General features: G+C 33.1%; 1 protein-coding gene across 4 annotated transcripts in view; it reads right to left on the reverse strand.

Annotated features, from left to right (window-relative positions):
* LOC121373948 (choline transporter-like protein 1) overlaps window positions 1-17,288 on the reverse strand; it is a 178,280-nt gene that overhangs the window by 11,270 nt on the left and 149,722 nt on the right. For all 4 annotated transcript variants that reach the window (XM_041500792.1, XM_041500794.1, XM_041500793.1 and 1 more), the window contains 3 exons: window positions 7,666-7,811; window positions 3,048-3,234; window positions 423-591 (listed from right to left, as the gene is read on the reverse strand). In XM_041500792.1, coding sequence (XP_041356726.1) covers window positions 423-591; window positions 3,048-3,234; window positions 7,666-7,811 — 502 coding nt within the window. The remainder of the gene's footprint in view (window positions 1-422; window positions 592-3,047; window positions 3,235-7,665; window positions 7,812-17,288) is intronic.

The following is a 17,288-nucleotide window of genomic DNA, read 5'->3' on the forward strand; positions in this document are numbered from 1 at the left end:
AAAAAACCTCACACACACGCATGAACACACACTCTTTCTCTCTCTCTCTCTCTCTCCCTCCCTCCCTCCCCCCCCCCCCCCCCCCCCCCCCCTCTCTCTCTCTCTCTCTCTCTCTCTCTCTCTCTCTCTCTCTCTCTCTCTCTCTCTCTCTCTCTCTCTCTCTCTCTCACAAACAAACACACACACACACACAGATGCTGCAATGTAAAATAAAAGTAATCGTAAATTGACCAGTGACAAAATACAAATTTAGTAAACAACAAACCACTGATTAAGATATTCATTATCATTCTTTAAATAAATCTTTTGGCATCTATCCAATTAACATTCAACACACTACTGGGATGGTTGTCCAAGACAAAAACAAGTTGTGAGTAGCAATATTAAAAAATTGTTGTGTAAACTCTTCTAATGGTACATACCTTGTAAAATACCACCGTGCGACAGCTCCCGACACTACTAGCTGTTGACATGCAATGATGAACTCACTGGTCCACACCAGACCAATCAGGTGATACCACCAAAAATACGAAACTTGCTCATGCTGTTCAAATTTCACAAATCCTGTTTGCTTATTGACTGTGGCAATTTCTGAAAATATATTCAAATTGGTATAGTTAATATATACAAAAATTCATTGGCAAGGGGGGGGGGGGGGGGGGGGGGGGGAGGGAGGGATTTTTTTTAAATAGTTATTTAACCAGGGAAACAATATCTGGAAACTGCATGACAAACATTATTATGGGTTTTTGTCTGAAGATCCTGGTGTCATGTACTAGAAAACTGATAACATTCTCAACTTGTAAACATTTTTTCAGTCTTATATACAGTAAAGTACTTGAATAAGGAACCGGAAAGGACCATGACAGTTAGTTCAGTATAGCAGTAGTTCATTGTACACATTTGCATAAGTTGGTAATTAACACATAGGGAGATAAAACAGGACTTTACGATCAGTTCGTTCTATGCAGTAGTTCGTTGTAAGCACGTTCATTATAAGTGTACTTTACTGTATGTACCTTATGCTAACTGTAGTTCCTGTAGATATGGAACATACTGTGTGAAACTTTCAGGTAAAAATACACAGTGCTAATTTCATTTCAAAAGGCTTTTCATTTTCAATTAACAGCAAGAGTTCTCCAATAGGTACTTTTTCTAAAAAAGTACAGTATATATGCAGGTAAAAAAGGTGGTGCATTAGTCTAACTGGGTGAGTGAAGGTGAGGAATTCACCACGTATTCATTGAAAGGGACTTTTGTAACAAAAGATAGCAAATACCAAGGCCTTTGATATGTTAGTCACTTATCAGACTGGGAAGAGGGAGATTCCACAAGTCCAGTTAAAGATGACTGGTGCCACAGTACTTAAAGGGACATTCCTGAGTTTGCTGCTATTTTTAAGATGTTATCCACTCACAGAGACTTTTTAACAACTGTAATTACATATCAAATATATTTTCCTGCATAACATATTAGTGGCTGCATATTAAAAGTGTTTCTGATCGTTCTAATATTTGTACTAGCGTAAAAAAAAAAAAATTCCTCTAAAATATGTTTTTTCGTACGTACAAAATTATTTGAAGACAAAATCTACTTTGGGCTTCTTACAAATATTAAGACTAGAAACACTTTGAATATACAGATACTGATATTCTAAACAAGAAAAATATATTTAATATGTAAGTTTAATAGTAGAAATTTTTTATCAGCTGGAAACATTTTACAATGCAGCTAACTCAGGAATGTCCATTTAAGTTATTAGCAGATGGTCTACAAGTAAATTAACTGAGCTACTAAAATACTTTAAACATGTACCATTCCAGATGTTAGAAGTTTTCTGAATCAAAAATACATTTCACCTCATCTAACTACTAGTATTTTGCCTTTTATCTTCCAAGATGGTTAAAAAGAATAATATAAAGTTCACTCACAAAAATGTATAAATACATTTTAATTAAAATCAACACCTATCCCCAAAACAAGCCTCATTTATTTTTTAATAACCAAATATATGGATCTCTCCGATGACTTCACAAACAATTTAATACCTGAAGCAAATTTTCTTTATCGGCTAAACCTTTCTTAGTAACATCAATAAACCAGTGTTCTAGAACTATTATGCTATTAAATGAAGGTAATACAATATGATAATGAGGATCAAACTGGCATCGATTTTACTTTCTTTTTCCACATGACGATCTGCGTGCAGTTTTAACTGGCATTTAAAGCACATAAACGTTAACACTGTGCAAGGTATGTTATCTATTCATAAAAGACAGTAGAAAAAATCCACTAATTGTGTAATTCTCATTTATTTATGAACCTATTACGGAGATAATACTACCATGATAAGAGAAATAATGAAACATAACAAGAGAAAATTACACAGAAATGTGTTACGAGGTACATTATCGGTTTTATTTATTTATTTGTTTGTTTCCACAAAGCTTACAATATTAATTCTTCTCCATGGTATTTTTTGTTGGAGAAAAGGTTAAAAGCTTTTTTCTAAAGTACTATATGACACATCTTATGGATTTTAAATAGTTTTTATGATAAGAATTAAAAATTTATTATTCATTTTAATTGTTTTTAAAAACAACTCAGAGAGGTTTCAGGTACATCTGTCTCAGGTCCGATCTTTGGCATGGGCAGTAATCTGACCTGGGACAGAATTATAGCAATTCCTTAATTACCACCCTTATGCACCCCCACCCCCAGTATAACATTCTATACTTGAGAAATAATATATACATATGTCATGCATCCATCCATCCATGCATGCATCCATCCATGTAACCATCCATGCATGCATGCATCCATCCATACTAAGCAACAAAAGATATGCAACGTCCAAATAATAATACATTTTTATTGTGTTATTGCAGGCAGAGTTGTGTGTTTATTATTTCAAACTAACACCATTTTTTAAATTTAAATGTTTTCATATATGATACCTTAAATTATGGGTATTAAATACAGGGTATTTACTTGTGTTTCTCTTGTCACTCAGTATATATAAATTTCAAACAAATGACTGATGTTACCTGCTGTAGAAAGGTATGCGAGAATAATGACCCAGTACACGAAGAAGACGATGAGTATGAAGAACGTCCACATGGGCTGTAGCAGCAGACACGGCATGGCCGCCACACACGTCCCCGCCTCGTGAAACAACGCCACAACCAGCGCAAACCGCTTCCTCATTATCAACAAGATCAGCAACAATATCACCTGAAAAGTCCAGTATAGCATTAGTCATAATGAGGAGCTTGTCTGGCATTAATACAAAGTCATTTACAGAAATTAAGTATCTACGTAAATGCTTGAAACCGTAGTGGTATAGCAGCATGTTAAAATAGAAATATATCTACGTAAAAAGTGTATTAAAATAGGTTTCTTTAAGACAGTTGGCTACTTGTTTAGTATTAATATACAGTCACTTAATCATCTACTTATAAAATGTTTTAAAATATGTTCCTATAATTGTTGGCTGCTTGTCTAGTATTAATATACAGTCAGTTAAGTATCTAGTTAAAATTGTATTAAAATGTGTTCCTGTAATACTGTTGGCTGCTTGTCTGATATTAATATACAGTCACTTAAGTATCTAGTTAAAACTGTATTAAAATGTGTTCCTGTAATACTGTTGGCTGCGTGTCTGATATTAATATACAGTCACTTAAGAATCTAGTTAAAATTGTATTAAAATGTGTTCCTGTAATACTGTTGGCTGCTTGTCTGATATTAATATACAGTCACTTAAGTATCTAGTTAAAACTGTATTAAAATGTGTTCCTGTAATACTGTTGGCTGCGTGTCTGATATTAATATACAGTCACTTAAGAATCTAGTTAAAATTGTATTAAAATGTGTTCCTGTAATACTGTTGGCTGCTTGTCTGATATTAATATACAGTCACTTAAGTATCTAGTTAAAACTGTATTAAAATGTGTTCCTGTAATACTGTTGGCTGCTTGTCTGATATTAATATACAGTCACTTAAGAATCTAGTTAAAACTGTATTAAAATGTGTTCCTGTAATACTGTTGGCTGCTTGTCTGATATTAATATACAGTCACTTAAGTATCTAGTTAAAACTGTATTAAAATGTGTTCCTGTAATACTGTTGGCTGCTTGTCTGATATTAATATACAGTCACTTAAGAATCTAGTTAAAATTGTATTAAAATGTGTTCCTGTAATACTGTTGGCTGCTTGTCTGATATTAATATACAGTCACTTAAGTATCTAGTTAAAACTGTATTAAAATGTGTTCCTGTAATACTGTTGGCTGCTTGTCTGATATTAATATACAGTCACTTAAGAATCTAGTTAAAACTGTATTAAAATGTGTTCCTGTAATACTGTTGGCTGCTTGTCTGATATTAATATACAGTCACTTAAGTATCTAGTTAAAACTGTATTAAAATGTGTTCCTGTAATACTGTTGGCTGCGTGTCTGATATTAATATACAGTGACTTAAGAATCTAGTTAAAACTGTATTAAAATGTGTTCCTGTAATACTGTTGGCTGTTTGTCTGATATTAATATACAGTCACTTAAGTATCTAGTTAAAACTGTATTAAAATGTGTTCCTGTAATACTGTTGGCTGCTTGTCTGATATTAATATACAGTCACTTAAGAATCTAGTTAAAATTGTATTAAAATGTGTTCCTGTAATACTGTTGGCTGCTTGTCTGATATTAATATACAGTCACTTAAGTATCTAGTTAAAACTGTATTAAAATGTGTTCCTGTAATACTGTTGGCTGCTTGTCTGATATTAATATACAGTCACTTAAGTATCTAGTTAAAACTGTATTAAAATGTGTTCCTGTAATACTGTTGGCTGCGTGTCTGATATTAATATACAGTGACTTAAGAATCTAGTTAAAACTGTATTAAAATGTGTTCCTGTAATACTGTTGGCTGTTTGTCTGATATTAATATACAGTTACTTAAGAATCTAGTTAAAACTGTATTAAAATGTGTTCCTGTAATACTGTTGGCTGCTTGTCTGATATTAATATACAGTCACTTAAGAATCTAGTTAAAATTGTATTAAAATGTGTTCCTGTAATACTGTTGGCTGCTTGTCTGATATTAATATACAGTCACTTAAGTATCTAGTTAAAACTGTATTAAAATGTGTTCCTGTAATACTGTTGGCTGCTTGTCTGATATTAATATACAGTCACTTAAGAATCTAGTTAAAACTGTATTAAAATGTGTTCCTGTAATACTGTTGGCTGCTTGTCTGATATTAATATACAGTCACTTAAGTATCTAGTTAAAACTGTATTAAAATGTGTTCCTGTAATACTGTTGGCTGCGTGTCTGATATTAATATACAGTCACTTAAGAATCTAGTTAAAACTGTATTAAAATGTGTTCCTGTAATACTGTTGGCTGTTTGTCTGATATTAATATACAGTCACTTAAGTATCTAGTTAAAACTGTATTAAAATGTGTTCCTGTAATACTGTTGGCTGCTTGTCTGATATTAATATACAGTCACTTAAGAATCTAGTTAAAATTGTATTAAAATGTGTTCCTGTAATACTGTTGGCTGCTTGTCTGATATTAATATACAGTCACTTAAGTATCTAGTTAAAACTGTATTAAAATGTGTTCCTGTAATACTGTTGGCTGCTTGTCTGATATTAATATACAGTCACTTAAGAATCTAGTTAAAACTGTATTAAAATGTGTTCCTGTAATACTGTTGGCTGCTTGTCTGATATTAATATACAGTCACTTAAGTATCTAGTTAAAACTGTATTAAAATGTGTTCCTGTAATACTGTTGGCTGCTTGTCTGATATTAATATACAGTCACTTAAGAATCTAGTTAAAACTGTATTAAAATGTGTTCCTGTAATACTGTTGGCTGCTTGTCTGATATTAATATACAGTCACTTAAGTATCTAGTTAAAACTGTATTAAAATGTGTTCCTGTAATACTGTTGGCTGCTTGTCTGATATTAATATACAGTCACTTAAGAATCTAGTTAAAACTGTATTAAAATGTGTTCCTGTAATACTGTTGGCTGCGTGTCTGATATTAATATACAGTGACTTAAGAATCTAGTTAAAACTGTATTAAAATGTGTTCCTGTAATACTGTTGGCTGTTTGTCTGATATTAATATACAGTCACTTAAGTATCTAGTTAAAACTGTATTAAAATGTGTTCCTGTAATACTGTTGGCTGCTTGTCTGATATTAATATACAGTTACTTAAGAATCTAGTTAAAATTGTATTAAAATGTGTTCCTGTAATACTGTTGGCTGTTTGTCTGGTATTAATATACAGTCACTTAATCATCTACTTAAAAAGTGTATTAAAATATGTTCCTTTAAGATGCTTAATACAATTCACCTCACACATAGCCAATTGGGAGAATTCAGGTGGTCTCTTAAGACAGGTGTGACTAGTGTAACACAGCCAGTTGGGAGAAGTCAAGGTGGTCTCTTAAGAAAGGTGTGACTAGTGTAACATAGCCAGTTGGGAGAAGTCAAGGTGGTCTCTTAAGACAGGTGTGACTAGTGTAACACAGCCAGTTGGGAGAAGTCAAGGTGGTCTCTTAAGATAGGTGTGACTAGTGTAACATAGCCAGTTGGTCTCTTAAGACAGGTGTGACTAGTGTAACACAGCCAGTTGGGAGAAGTCAAGGTGGTCTCTTAAGATAGGTGTGACTAGTGTAACATAGCCAGTTGGTCTCTTAAGACAGGTGTGACTAGTGTAACATAGCCAGTTGGGAGAAGTCAAGGTGGTCTCTTAAGATAGGTGTGACTAGTGTAACATAGCCAGTTGGGAGAAGTCAAGGTGGTCTCTTAAGATAGGTGTGACTAGTGTAACACAGCCAGTTGGGAGAAGTCAAGGTGGTCTCTTAAGATAAGTGTGACTAGTGTAACATAGCCATTTGGTCTCTTAAGATAGGTGTGACTAGTGTAACATAGCCAGTTGGGAGAAATCAAGGTGGTCTCTTAAAATAGGTGTGACTAGTGTAACATAGCCAGTTGGGAGAAGTCAAGGTGGTCTCTTAAGATAGGTGTGACTAGTGTAAGACAGCCAGTTGGGAGAAGTCAAGGTGGTCTCTTAAGATAGGTGTGACTAGTGTAACACAGCCAGTTGGGAGAAGTCAAGGTGGTCTCTTAAGATAGGTGTGACTAGTGTAACATAGCCAGTTGGGATAAATGAAGGTGGTATCTTAAGACAGGTGTGACTAGTGTAACACAGCCAGTTGGGAGAAGTCAAGGTGGTCTCTTAAGACAGGTGAGACTGGTGTAACATAGCTAGTTGGGAGAAGTCAAAGTGGTCTCTTAAGACAGGTGTGACTGGTGTAACATGATTGCAAACTTCATTCATGGGCCTGGATCTAGTTCATTTGGTAGAGCATTCGCCTGGTATGTTTGGGTTGTAACCTTAAAACATTTCAGTTGGAAACTAGTGAAATGTTAAGCTTTAATTTGATAAAAAGAACTTGAAATGAAGTTTTAAAAATCCACAACTCTTCAGCAGCTGTTAATAACATTAATTGTACTAAAAAGACATCTCAGCACTTGGAACTGACAAAAAAACCCAACCCACACTCAAATTAGTGATGTGTAAAGCTGTGATGGTACTTAAGAACTTAAGTAATATATCCAGAAAACATACGGTTAAAATTGTTGCAATAATGGAGAAGGTAAGAAAGGCTGATTCGCTGCTGATGTCCACCGCTAGTAGTGGTATTTTCAACTTGGTTTCACTGTCCAGTTTCTGCTTCAAACCAGCATATGTCCACCACAGGAATGCTGTCCCAGCTGAAAGAAATAAACAGTTGATATAATAAAAGTAGAAAAAAACCCAACAACCCAAAAACCTCAACAACGCCTCCACACAATAGGATCTCCAACATCATATTGCTAATCATACTGATAACTACAATCTTTTGTTTAGATGAATCTACAAAAAATAAACATTTATGATAACAATGTTATTTTACTATCTTGGTGTTTATACATTTGTACCCTTTAGGAAAGTTTATACATTCTTCAACAAGTATTATCCAAATTATTTAAAGCAGTGATATATATATAGAGATTATTATACAGCGTGTGTCTCGTACTGATTTTACGAAACGAGTGTCAGGATTATTGTATTACCCGAGCGAGAGTAAGGCTGATAAATGAATCCTGACACGAGTTTTGTAAAATCAGTATGACTCACACGCGAGTGTAATCATTTCTTTATTATCCACATTATCCAAAATATTATGTTTATGAATAACAAGCTAGGACCATGTCAAAACGTTTGAAACGTAGTATAAGCGTTTATACTGAGGAAGCCACATTAAGTTATGACGTCTGTTCACAAAATTATGTCATTCGTGGTACACGTGAAATCATTATGACACACGTGTGTCATACTGATTATACCCGTCACCGAAGTTAAATTTAGGTGAGGTGTTCTGATAGAAATGCTATTACGGAAATTGCCGATACATGCATATTAATTTTCACGGAGTTACAAAGATATCACTTTTTCCCATTTTAAAAAAAAACTGCTTGCATGTTTCAATCAACTTTTCATCTCAGATATGTTTTGATTGAAACAATTATAATAGGTCTACATTGTACAGTGCCATAGTACTGTCAGTTTATCAATAACAGATCACAATGAATAACAGATTGTTCAAGATAAAACATATAGTTTTCAAATATTTCTTTACAATAATACCTAACAAATATTTTATTACGGCAATACAAGCTATATTATTGTAAAGAGATATACTATTTTGTCTGTTATCTGTTATTCACTGTGTTGCAATGACGTAATGGTAAGTAATTTACAGGGCCAGTGGGGGGGGGTGGGGGGTGGGTGGGGGGGCTTGTAAAGATTTTATATCAAATATATATATACAGGCGCAGATCTAGGTGTGTAAAAAAAAAGTGAGACATCTGATTGGGTAGAAGAAACGTCCCTAATAATACCAAGGGCAATGAGCAATGTAGTAGGCGTACTAATCATTTTAGTTTAATTCCCAATCTGTGCTTGGACTGATATCTATTATAATTCATCAATCATTCAATCAATGTTATGTCAAAATAACAAACCGTAGCGTTATTTTAATTTCAAATTATTACAAAATATGGACCACCTGAAACTTCAAGGGACTATCTGAAATGAAAGCCAGGTAGTCCTGTTAACACCCTGAACAATTGGTGAAGATCTAACCCCGATATATATATATATATATATATAAAAAGAACTAAAAAAAACCCCAGGTGCACCCTTACTCATCCTCTCAAGCCTTTTGCCTAATCAACTGTATACAGAAACTGAGAAAAAAAGAAGAAAACGAAGAGGGTTGTGGGAATAATGTTAATACTGGTAGTAGTAAAGTTAACACACTCTTGCTATAATAAATGAACTACCAGTATAATCAAACTCATAAGGAAAGGAATGCTATTTAATGATAGCATAGAGCAGATGCATCAGCAGTTGTAAGACATCAAACAAATATTAGTGATTGTGATATGCCATAGAGAAAAAACCTCACAGACACTACAATGGGTTCTTCTGTGTGTATTTACAAGAAACTATATAAATGAAGTGTCACTAAAACAGAAATCTGAATGACAACAACCGGCCTCGGTGGTGTCGTGGTTAAGCCATCAGACATAATGCTGGTAAGTACAGGGTTCGCTGCCTGGTACCGGTTCCCACCCAGAGCGAGATTTAACGACTCAATGGGTAGGTGTAAGACCACTACACCGACTTCTATCTCACTAACCACTAACAACTAACCCACTGTCCTGGGCCCCATTCCATGAAGCGATCTTAGCCCTAAGATCACCTTAAGTGCATAGCTACCTTATGTACTTAAGGTGATCGTAGCACTAAGATCGCTTCGTGGAATGGGGCCCTGGACCGACAGCCCTGACAGCTGAGATGTGTGCCTAGGACAGCGTGCTTGAACCTTAATTGGATATAAGCACAGAAATAAGTTGAAACGAAATGACTGAGTGACAACACTGTTACTGAATTTGTCCATATCTCCTGAACAAGGCAGAATCTAGATGATGTTTCGTCAATTCCAGTACTGCTCCTATTGTGAAGGTTTTGCTATAGTAATGGAATCAAACCAATATTCTAACATTTTAAAAGTTAAAGTTTGCTTTGTTTAATAACATAAAAAGCACACTGCTTAACTAATCATCAGCTATTGGACAAGGCACATTTTGTTCAGTTTCGCGTCGTGATTCGCTATGCAATTTTCAGAGATCGCTACACAATTTTAAAACATTAAGCAACAGTTGCTAATCAAGTTTAAATTGATTAGAAATATCACTAATCCAGATTTTTAAAACATAATGTTCCCCGTTGGATGTCAAACATTTAGTAATTCTGACTCTTAACTCTTCAGAAGAAACCCAGTACATTTTTTTAACTGGCAAACAAGGAATCTTTTATAAGCAGATACAATGAAACCTCTCAAGACTGGACCCTCTGTTAACCACAATTCCGTCAAAACCAGACATTTTACAGAATCCCTTTTTAAAAACCAGTACAGTACTTAACCTCTCTAAACCGGATCCCTCTTAAAACCGGACATTTATATTGGTCCCAAGGGTGTCCGGTTTCACTGTACCACAACCACTGATATATCAGTTATGTCCAATATTTATATAAACATTGATATATCAGTTATGTCCAATATTTATATAAACATTGATATATCAGTTATGTCCAATATTTATATAAACATTGATATATCAGTTATGTCCAATATTTATATAAACATTGATGTATCAGTTACGTTCAATATTTATATAAACATTGATGTATCAGTTACGTTCAATATTTATATAAACATTGATGTATCAGTTACGTCCAATATTTATATAAACATTGATGTATCAGTTACGTCCAATATTTATATAAACATTGATGTATCAGTTACGTCCAATATTTATATAAACATTGATATATCAGTTACGTCCAATATTTATATAAACATTGATATATCAGTTACGTCCAATATTTATATAAACATTGATATATCAGTTACGTCCAATATTTATATAAACATTGATGTATCAGTTACGTCCAATATTTATATAAACATGATATATCAGTTATGTCCAATATTTATATAAACATTGATGTATCAGTTATGTCCAATATTTATATAAACATTGATATATCAGTTATGTCCAATATTTATATAAACATTGATATATCAGTTATGTCCAATATTTATATAAACATGATATATCAGTTATGTCCAATATTTATATAAACATTGATATATCAGTTATGTCCAATATTTATATAAACATTGATATATCAGTTATGTCCAATATTTATATAAACATTGATATATCAGTTATGTCCAGTATTTATATAAAAATTGATATATCAGTTACGTTCAATATTTATATAAACAACCCACCATTGAGATAAATTCTTCTCCCAAGCCACACAAAACTTCATGCCCAATTTTGTCTTACATTTAATAAAATACCACCCAGATGTTTAGAACTGAATGAACTGCTTAATGGATGCTTTATTATTTCTTCTGTATTTATTACCCATGCGCTGTTATTAAACTGACTACTTTTATTAGCCATCAAATGGATCGCCTTCACAAACAATCTTGCTCCAGGTGTGAAGGGATAACTCTTAGAAATCTAGCTCAATCAGGTAAATGTCAGGTGTAAATTAAGAACTCTGTTGAAAACCTGGCCACATGTTGGTATTATTATTATGAGAAATTGAAACACAGTACTCATGCACGCTGCCAAAGATCCTCTGTTAAAACTCAAGGGGCCAGTTGTTCAAAATGTTAAGTTAGCTCAACCAGTGGTTAATAGAAATGTTCAAAACCAAGGACTGAAATGATACAAATAATAACTGAAAACAGAATGTTCAAACTTGATTTAAAACAACCAAATATATCCATACATGATCAACTCTAAAAGTTCATTTTGTATTTGTGCAAAAATAATTAAAAGGGAAATATTAGACTAACCCTGGGTTAATTTAACATGGATTTTTTTAACATCTGGGCACAGGTTTTAAATTTAACATGGCCAAAAGTCATTCGAGAAAGAGGAACTCTTCCTAGTAAAACAAGCACCATAGTGTGTGTGGGTGTGTGGGTGTGTGGGTGTGTGTGTGGGTGTGTGTGTGGGTGTGTGTTGGTTTTTAAAAAATATTTTTTAAGCATGTGCATAAATATAGAATAGGATTTGAGGTGATGCCAAAAAATCCTGTCGTTACTTTAAATCTATCAATGGAACATGTCAAATAAAAATATTTCTAGAAATTCTTCAAAGACACGTTTTTACTTCATGCATTTGTGTTCTGACAAGCTACGGTTTGTGAAAATGTATGATCTATGAAAAAAAGTGATATATTATTCAGGTTTAACCACTGAAATAGTTTTGGAATATCAATAATAGTAAACTGTTTGATTCACAGATGTGCATTTTAAAGTAAGTTGAACAAATTACTTTGCACCAAGCAATGGTTTATGGCAGTTTACTGGTATCTCTTATGTTTTAAATTGGTGAGTTTAAAAAAGGGAGGAAAATGTTAAGTATCATAAATATACATAATCTTTTCTCTCAATCTTCATCATTCTTAACCTCATTGTCAAAAAGAAAACAATTACAAGTATTTATGATGTATGATGCAAAAAAAAAACCAAAACAATACTGCTGCCACTTACAGAAATGTCTTGAATTCTTTTAACATGTACATGTATTGCTTAGTCTTAATATGAAACAGTTTATTTCAAAGCTGAAGCTTAAGTGTTTGACAGGTATTTCAAAATAAGCTACAAGATGCAGAAGTCTATTATCATAAGTCAGTATCTAATGTTTTAAAACTGACAACAATCAGCAAAGACCTAAAATAAACGCTTTAAAAATGAAATACCACAAACACATTTTCCTCTCACCATTTACTACTGGAACTTACTATTGTAGAAATGTTTTTTGTTTTTGTTTTTATTTATTTGTTATTATTAATTTTTTTTAAAATATAGTGTCGTTTTGAAACATTAAGAGGTTTCCACCCAGAATAAACCATTTCTTTAGAATGTAAAACACACTGGAAAATGTAACACCACTCTGTAGCAAGCTCTGATTCGATTTTTTTTAACCCATGTTAAAAAACATAAATAAATAAATAATAATGTAAAAAATATTAATAAAAATACATGAATAAAGAGAAAAACTCTAAAACTACAAAACTGCATCCATTGTGTTAACTCCACCTTGCACAAGCCGACTGTGAGAAGTACAACAATTATTAATTGTTTATAAAGTAAAAACTTCTACCTACTGGATCCAATAACTGAAAGAAGTAGTTACGGAAATGTTTTAGTTTCAGACTTCTATACTAGTATTTAATGCAATTTTACAAATATCAAATTATATGCTTTTTTTCAAACTATGGAATTTACTACAAGTTATTTATTTTTGAGCCGAATGTTTTCTAAATTGCACACAAAAATAGTTTTTTTTTTGTTATTTCCAAGATACTTTTACTTTTCTTCTTACATCAAACCAAATTGAAACTATTTACAAAAGACATTTTTATAGGAAGATGGAACAGAATATAGCTAAAACATATGAAGCTTAATAAAAATCAATCCCCAATGTTTAATAGGTTTCTCTATTTCTAAAAACGGAATCTGAAATCCCCCAAACCCAGAGTAAAATGCCATCTCACAAGCTCTCTGTGCGAAAGAAAACAATCATTTATGATGTATAATGTACAAACAGAACATTAGCATATTTTCGTTTCCGTCTGTTTTCCTGTATCTTTGGCGACATGCAAAGAAAAGAGATAAATGCCAGTGTTGAAAAACAGTACAGCGGAAATACAAACAGTGGCTCTAACCAGCTGTCACAATATGATAAAATAACATGGCAATGGGCACGCACGAACTGCAGCAAGAAATGAGACGAAATCCTTGGCTTGGATAAACCGAGGGATGCGTGAGAAATACCTGTGAATATCAACAGGAAAGGCCCCACACCTGTGTACATGCTGTGTTCAGGAAAAGAAAATTTCTCATAGGTTATTTTCTTTCTCCATAAACTTATGATTTTTACAAGACATCATTTTTTTTTTTAGGGAGGTCGAGAATCCATTTCTTTTGGGACTGAAGCAACTTTTGATAATACACGCTTCAAAAAATGTAGATCCAATGTGGTTTCGATGTAACCTTTAAGAATATAAAAAGCAAAAGGCTGTGCTGTGCAACAGGTACTAGTGGCATTAAAGAAGTTGTAGGAACAAGTACAGTCGTATAACATATATCGAATTCACATTAAAGCAATGATTTTTTAATCAATTACATTGACAAAATGAATGTAAATTTAACACCGAAGCACATTAGTTAATCAGTAGCTATTAAGTGTCATGCATATTGTAACTGTAACACTTGTCATAGAGGGTTGGGAAAATAATTATCCAATACTGTGAAATCCTTAATTTTTGTAGGCTTAAATTTTCACAATTTTGCTCAGATACACTTATATGTAGTACATTTTTATTGTGTTCTTAAATTCATTCACTGCACTAGTCCACGAATTACACAAAATTAGACAATCACAAATAAAAGTGATTTCACAGTATTATATTTTTTTATAAAAACAAACAGGACAGCACATGCCACAGCCTTTTAAATAAAGTCATGGAATGGAAAATAATCCATGTTGACCCATGAGCACTTAGACACTGAGCCAAGTCCTGTTTCCTAATTACATCCAGTTTCCCTAGAAACTAACACACAGATGTTAAATTATTTTTATTACTTAATAGAAAAAAAGGATGTACCTCTTGTTATGGGCTGAACAATCTTCTATAGTGCAATTAATAGAATTAAAAAAAAAAAAAAAATATCCCTAAAGCTTCACAGATGTGGCCATTTGAGCAATTCTGACTGTATTCAGTCCAGTTATTTAAAAGAGTTTTAAAAAATTAAATGTACATGTGAGGAACAAATAGCAGACACTGACACTAGGTTTCACATAAATTAATCAGATTTATGTCAGCTAATTATTTTTAAATTCAACTAATCAGGCTATCTGCTCATGTCAGTGACAGATACATCCAAATTCAATAAGTAAAATGTATCAAGTCTAAAACAGTGCCAATTACACAAAGTACCAGTCGGCACATGATAAAAATGTGTGTGTGTGTGTGATGCAAAGAACAGATTTTTGGACCAGACTATTTGCAGCTAATATCAATACACATTTGCCAGCTGAAGACCCCAAGACGTGCGCAGAAAAAGCATCCAATTACAAGTTTCATTGTGCTCCCTTTTCCATGCAAGCCACTCTTTGCATATTCACCATCGGCCTGAGCGGTATTGACAAAAATTTTCATCTTGAACGGTTTTGTTACGGAATAATGCCAGATCAATTCCATTCTCCGTGTTTTATGGCGGCAAGGTCAGCCGACAGCTGATTTTTTATTCCACACCAAGAACGTGAATGGTGAATTGCATAGCAGGGGTCAATCACTAGATGAGCTTGCGAAAGATTAATTCTGGCTCGTGAGAAACATGACTCAAGTTTGCCCAGGAACTGCATTCATCTGGCCGCATTCCTAAATGACAAGGATTTGGAACTGTTAATTCCAATCAGTACAACTGACCTGTTTGTTAGCCCATGTCAAATCTAGAATTAATCTGATTAATTGCATCATTAGTCCTGATCCCAGTAAATTGGTGTCTGGAGGAAATGAAAAAAGAAAAAAAAATCTTTATTATTTTTTTTATAGCCAATCTTAACCAAATCCAAACTTTTGATTTCACCATTTTTAGATTATTTCTACTGATGATAAAACATTTCTTGACACATATTGCCAATACAACTGTTTTCCAAATCCATTGGCCTTCAGATGTGGTTATTGGATTTGTGGTTTGAGCTAGTGGGATGATCCCAAACAATGACAAATTTAAAGGGGAGTTCTGAAGGTACAACCACTCTCCTCCAAGTGCAACAATTGCCTGAATAAAATGCCAGCATCAATAAATTTATTACATAAAAAACAAAATGATTGTTAAAAAAGAATAATTCACATTTAAAAAAGACCTTAAAAATGTACCTTTATTTAAACATATCTAAATTCTTCACTGTATCTACTGCTGTTACAATAAGAATGACAAATTTGCAATGATAGTATAATTTAATGTTTTAACTGCTTATTTTAGATACATTAATAGTTATTTCAGTCAAAAAAGGTTTATGTTTGTAGGGTTTATGCTGTTGTTTGCCAAATTGCCACATGTGAATTAAAGTTGAATTTGATGAATTCATTTAATTACTAAATCGCCAAAAAGCTCATTAATTAAAAAAAAACCCACACACTTCTTTGAAGTGGTTTAATTTATAAAAAAAAGAAAAAAAAGAAAAAAAAAAAAAAAAAAAAAAAAAAAGTTTTTTCTAGCTAACTGAACTTTGAATTTGGCCACACATATTCTGACCATAATCACCAAATGGTAATCCTTTTGGGGTCCTGGGTTGGGAAAACAAAGTGATTAAGAAATGGAAGCATTCGATGCCACCATATGTCTCTATAACAGCAAGCCATGGCAATGATGTCATCATCCAACTGATGAGAGGATTCCAATGAGGAAAGCAGACTTCTGCACCACCTCACAGTCACAAACAGAAGTGTGTTACGGCAAAGAAAACCTGACAGGTGATATCAAAATTACCCTGGCTAGAATTATCTTCAATTAAGCTGTTATGTGAAAGCTATAAATATCGCAGGCATGGAAACTGTAAACCAAGATAACAAAAATATTGACATGGCTTAGCCACTTCTTTCAATCTGAATGGCACCAAGGAAATGCTGAGGCATCCATCACTTAACATATCAAGGGCTACCTTTCTCTTTCACAGACAGCTTAGTTTTATGTCATTATTAATTCAGATCAATAATTCTTTGGGGGTTTTAAAACTTAACATTTGTAAGTGCAACATTTTTGTCTTCAAACCAACTGTGAAAAAAGCAACATACACACGTACATATATTGTTTGGTGTAACTTAACCAAATCCTGAAAGTCACACAGATAGTTTTTTTTTCAGTTATACATTTTTCTTTTCTTTTTTTCTTTCTTTCTTTAAAAAATATTGTTAAACAACAAAATAATAAATTAACATACCTACCTGCTGACATGCAAGTGAAATAGTAATTAGGGTTGCTGAACTAAAAATGTTTCTCATGGATGGCCAAATAAAAACTTCAACATTTACTTTTTGAA

The sequence above is a fragment of the Gigantopelta aegis genome, chromosome 6 (assembly GCF_016097555.1).
Source record: "Gigantopelta aegis isolate Gae_Host chromosome 6, Gae_host_genome, whole genome shotgun sequence".
NCBI lineage: Eukaryota > Metazoa > Mollusca > Gastropoda > Neomphalida > Peltospiridae > Gigantopelta > Gigantopelta aegis.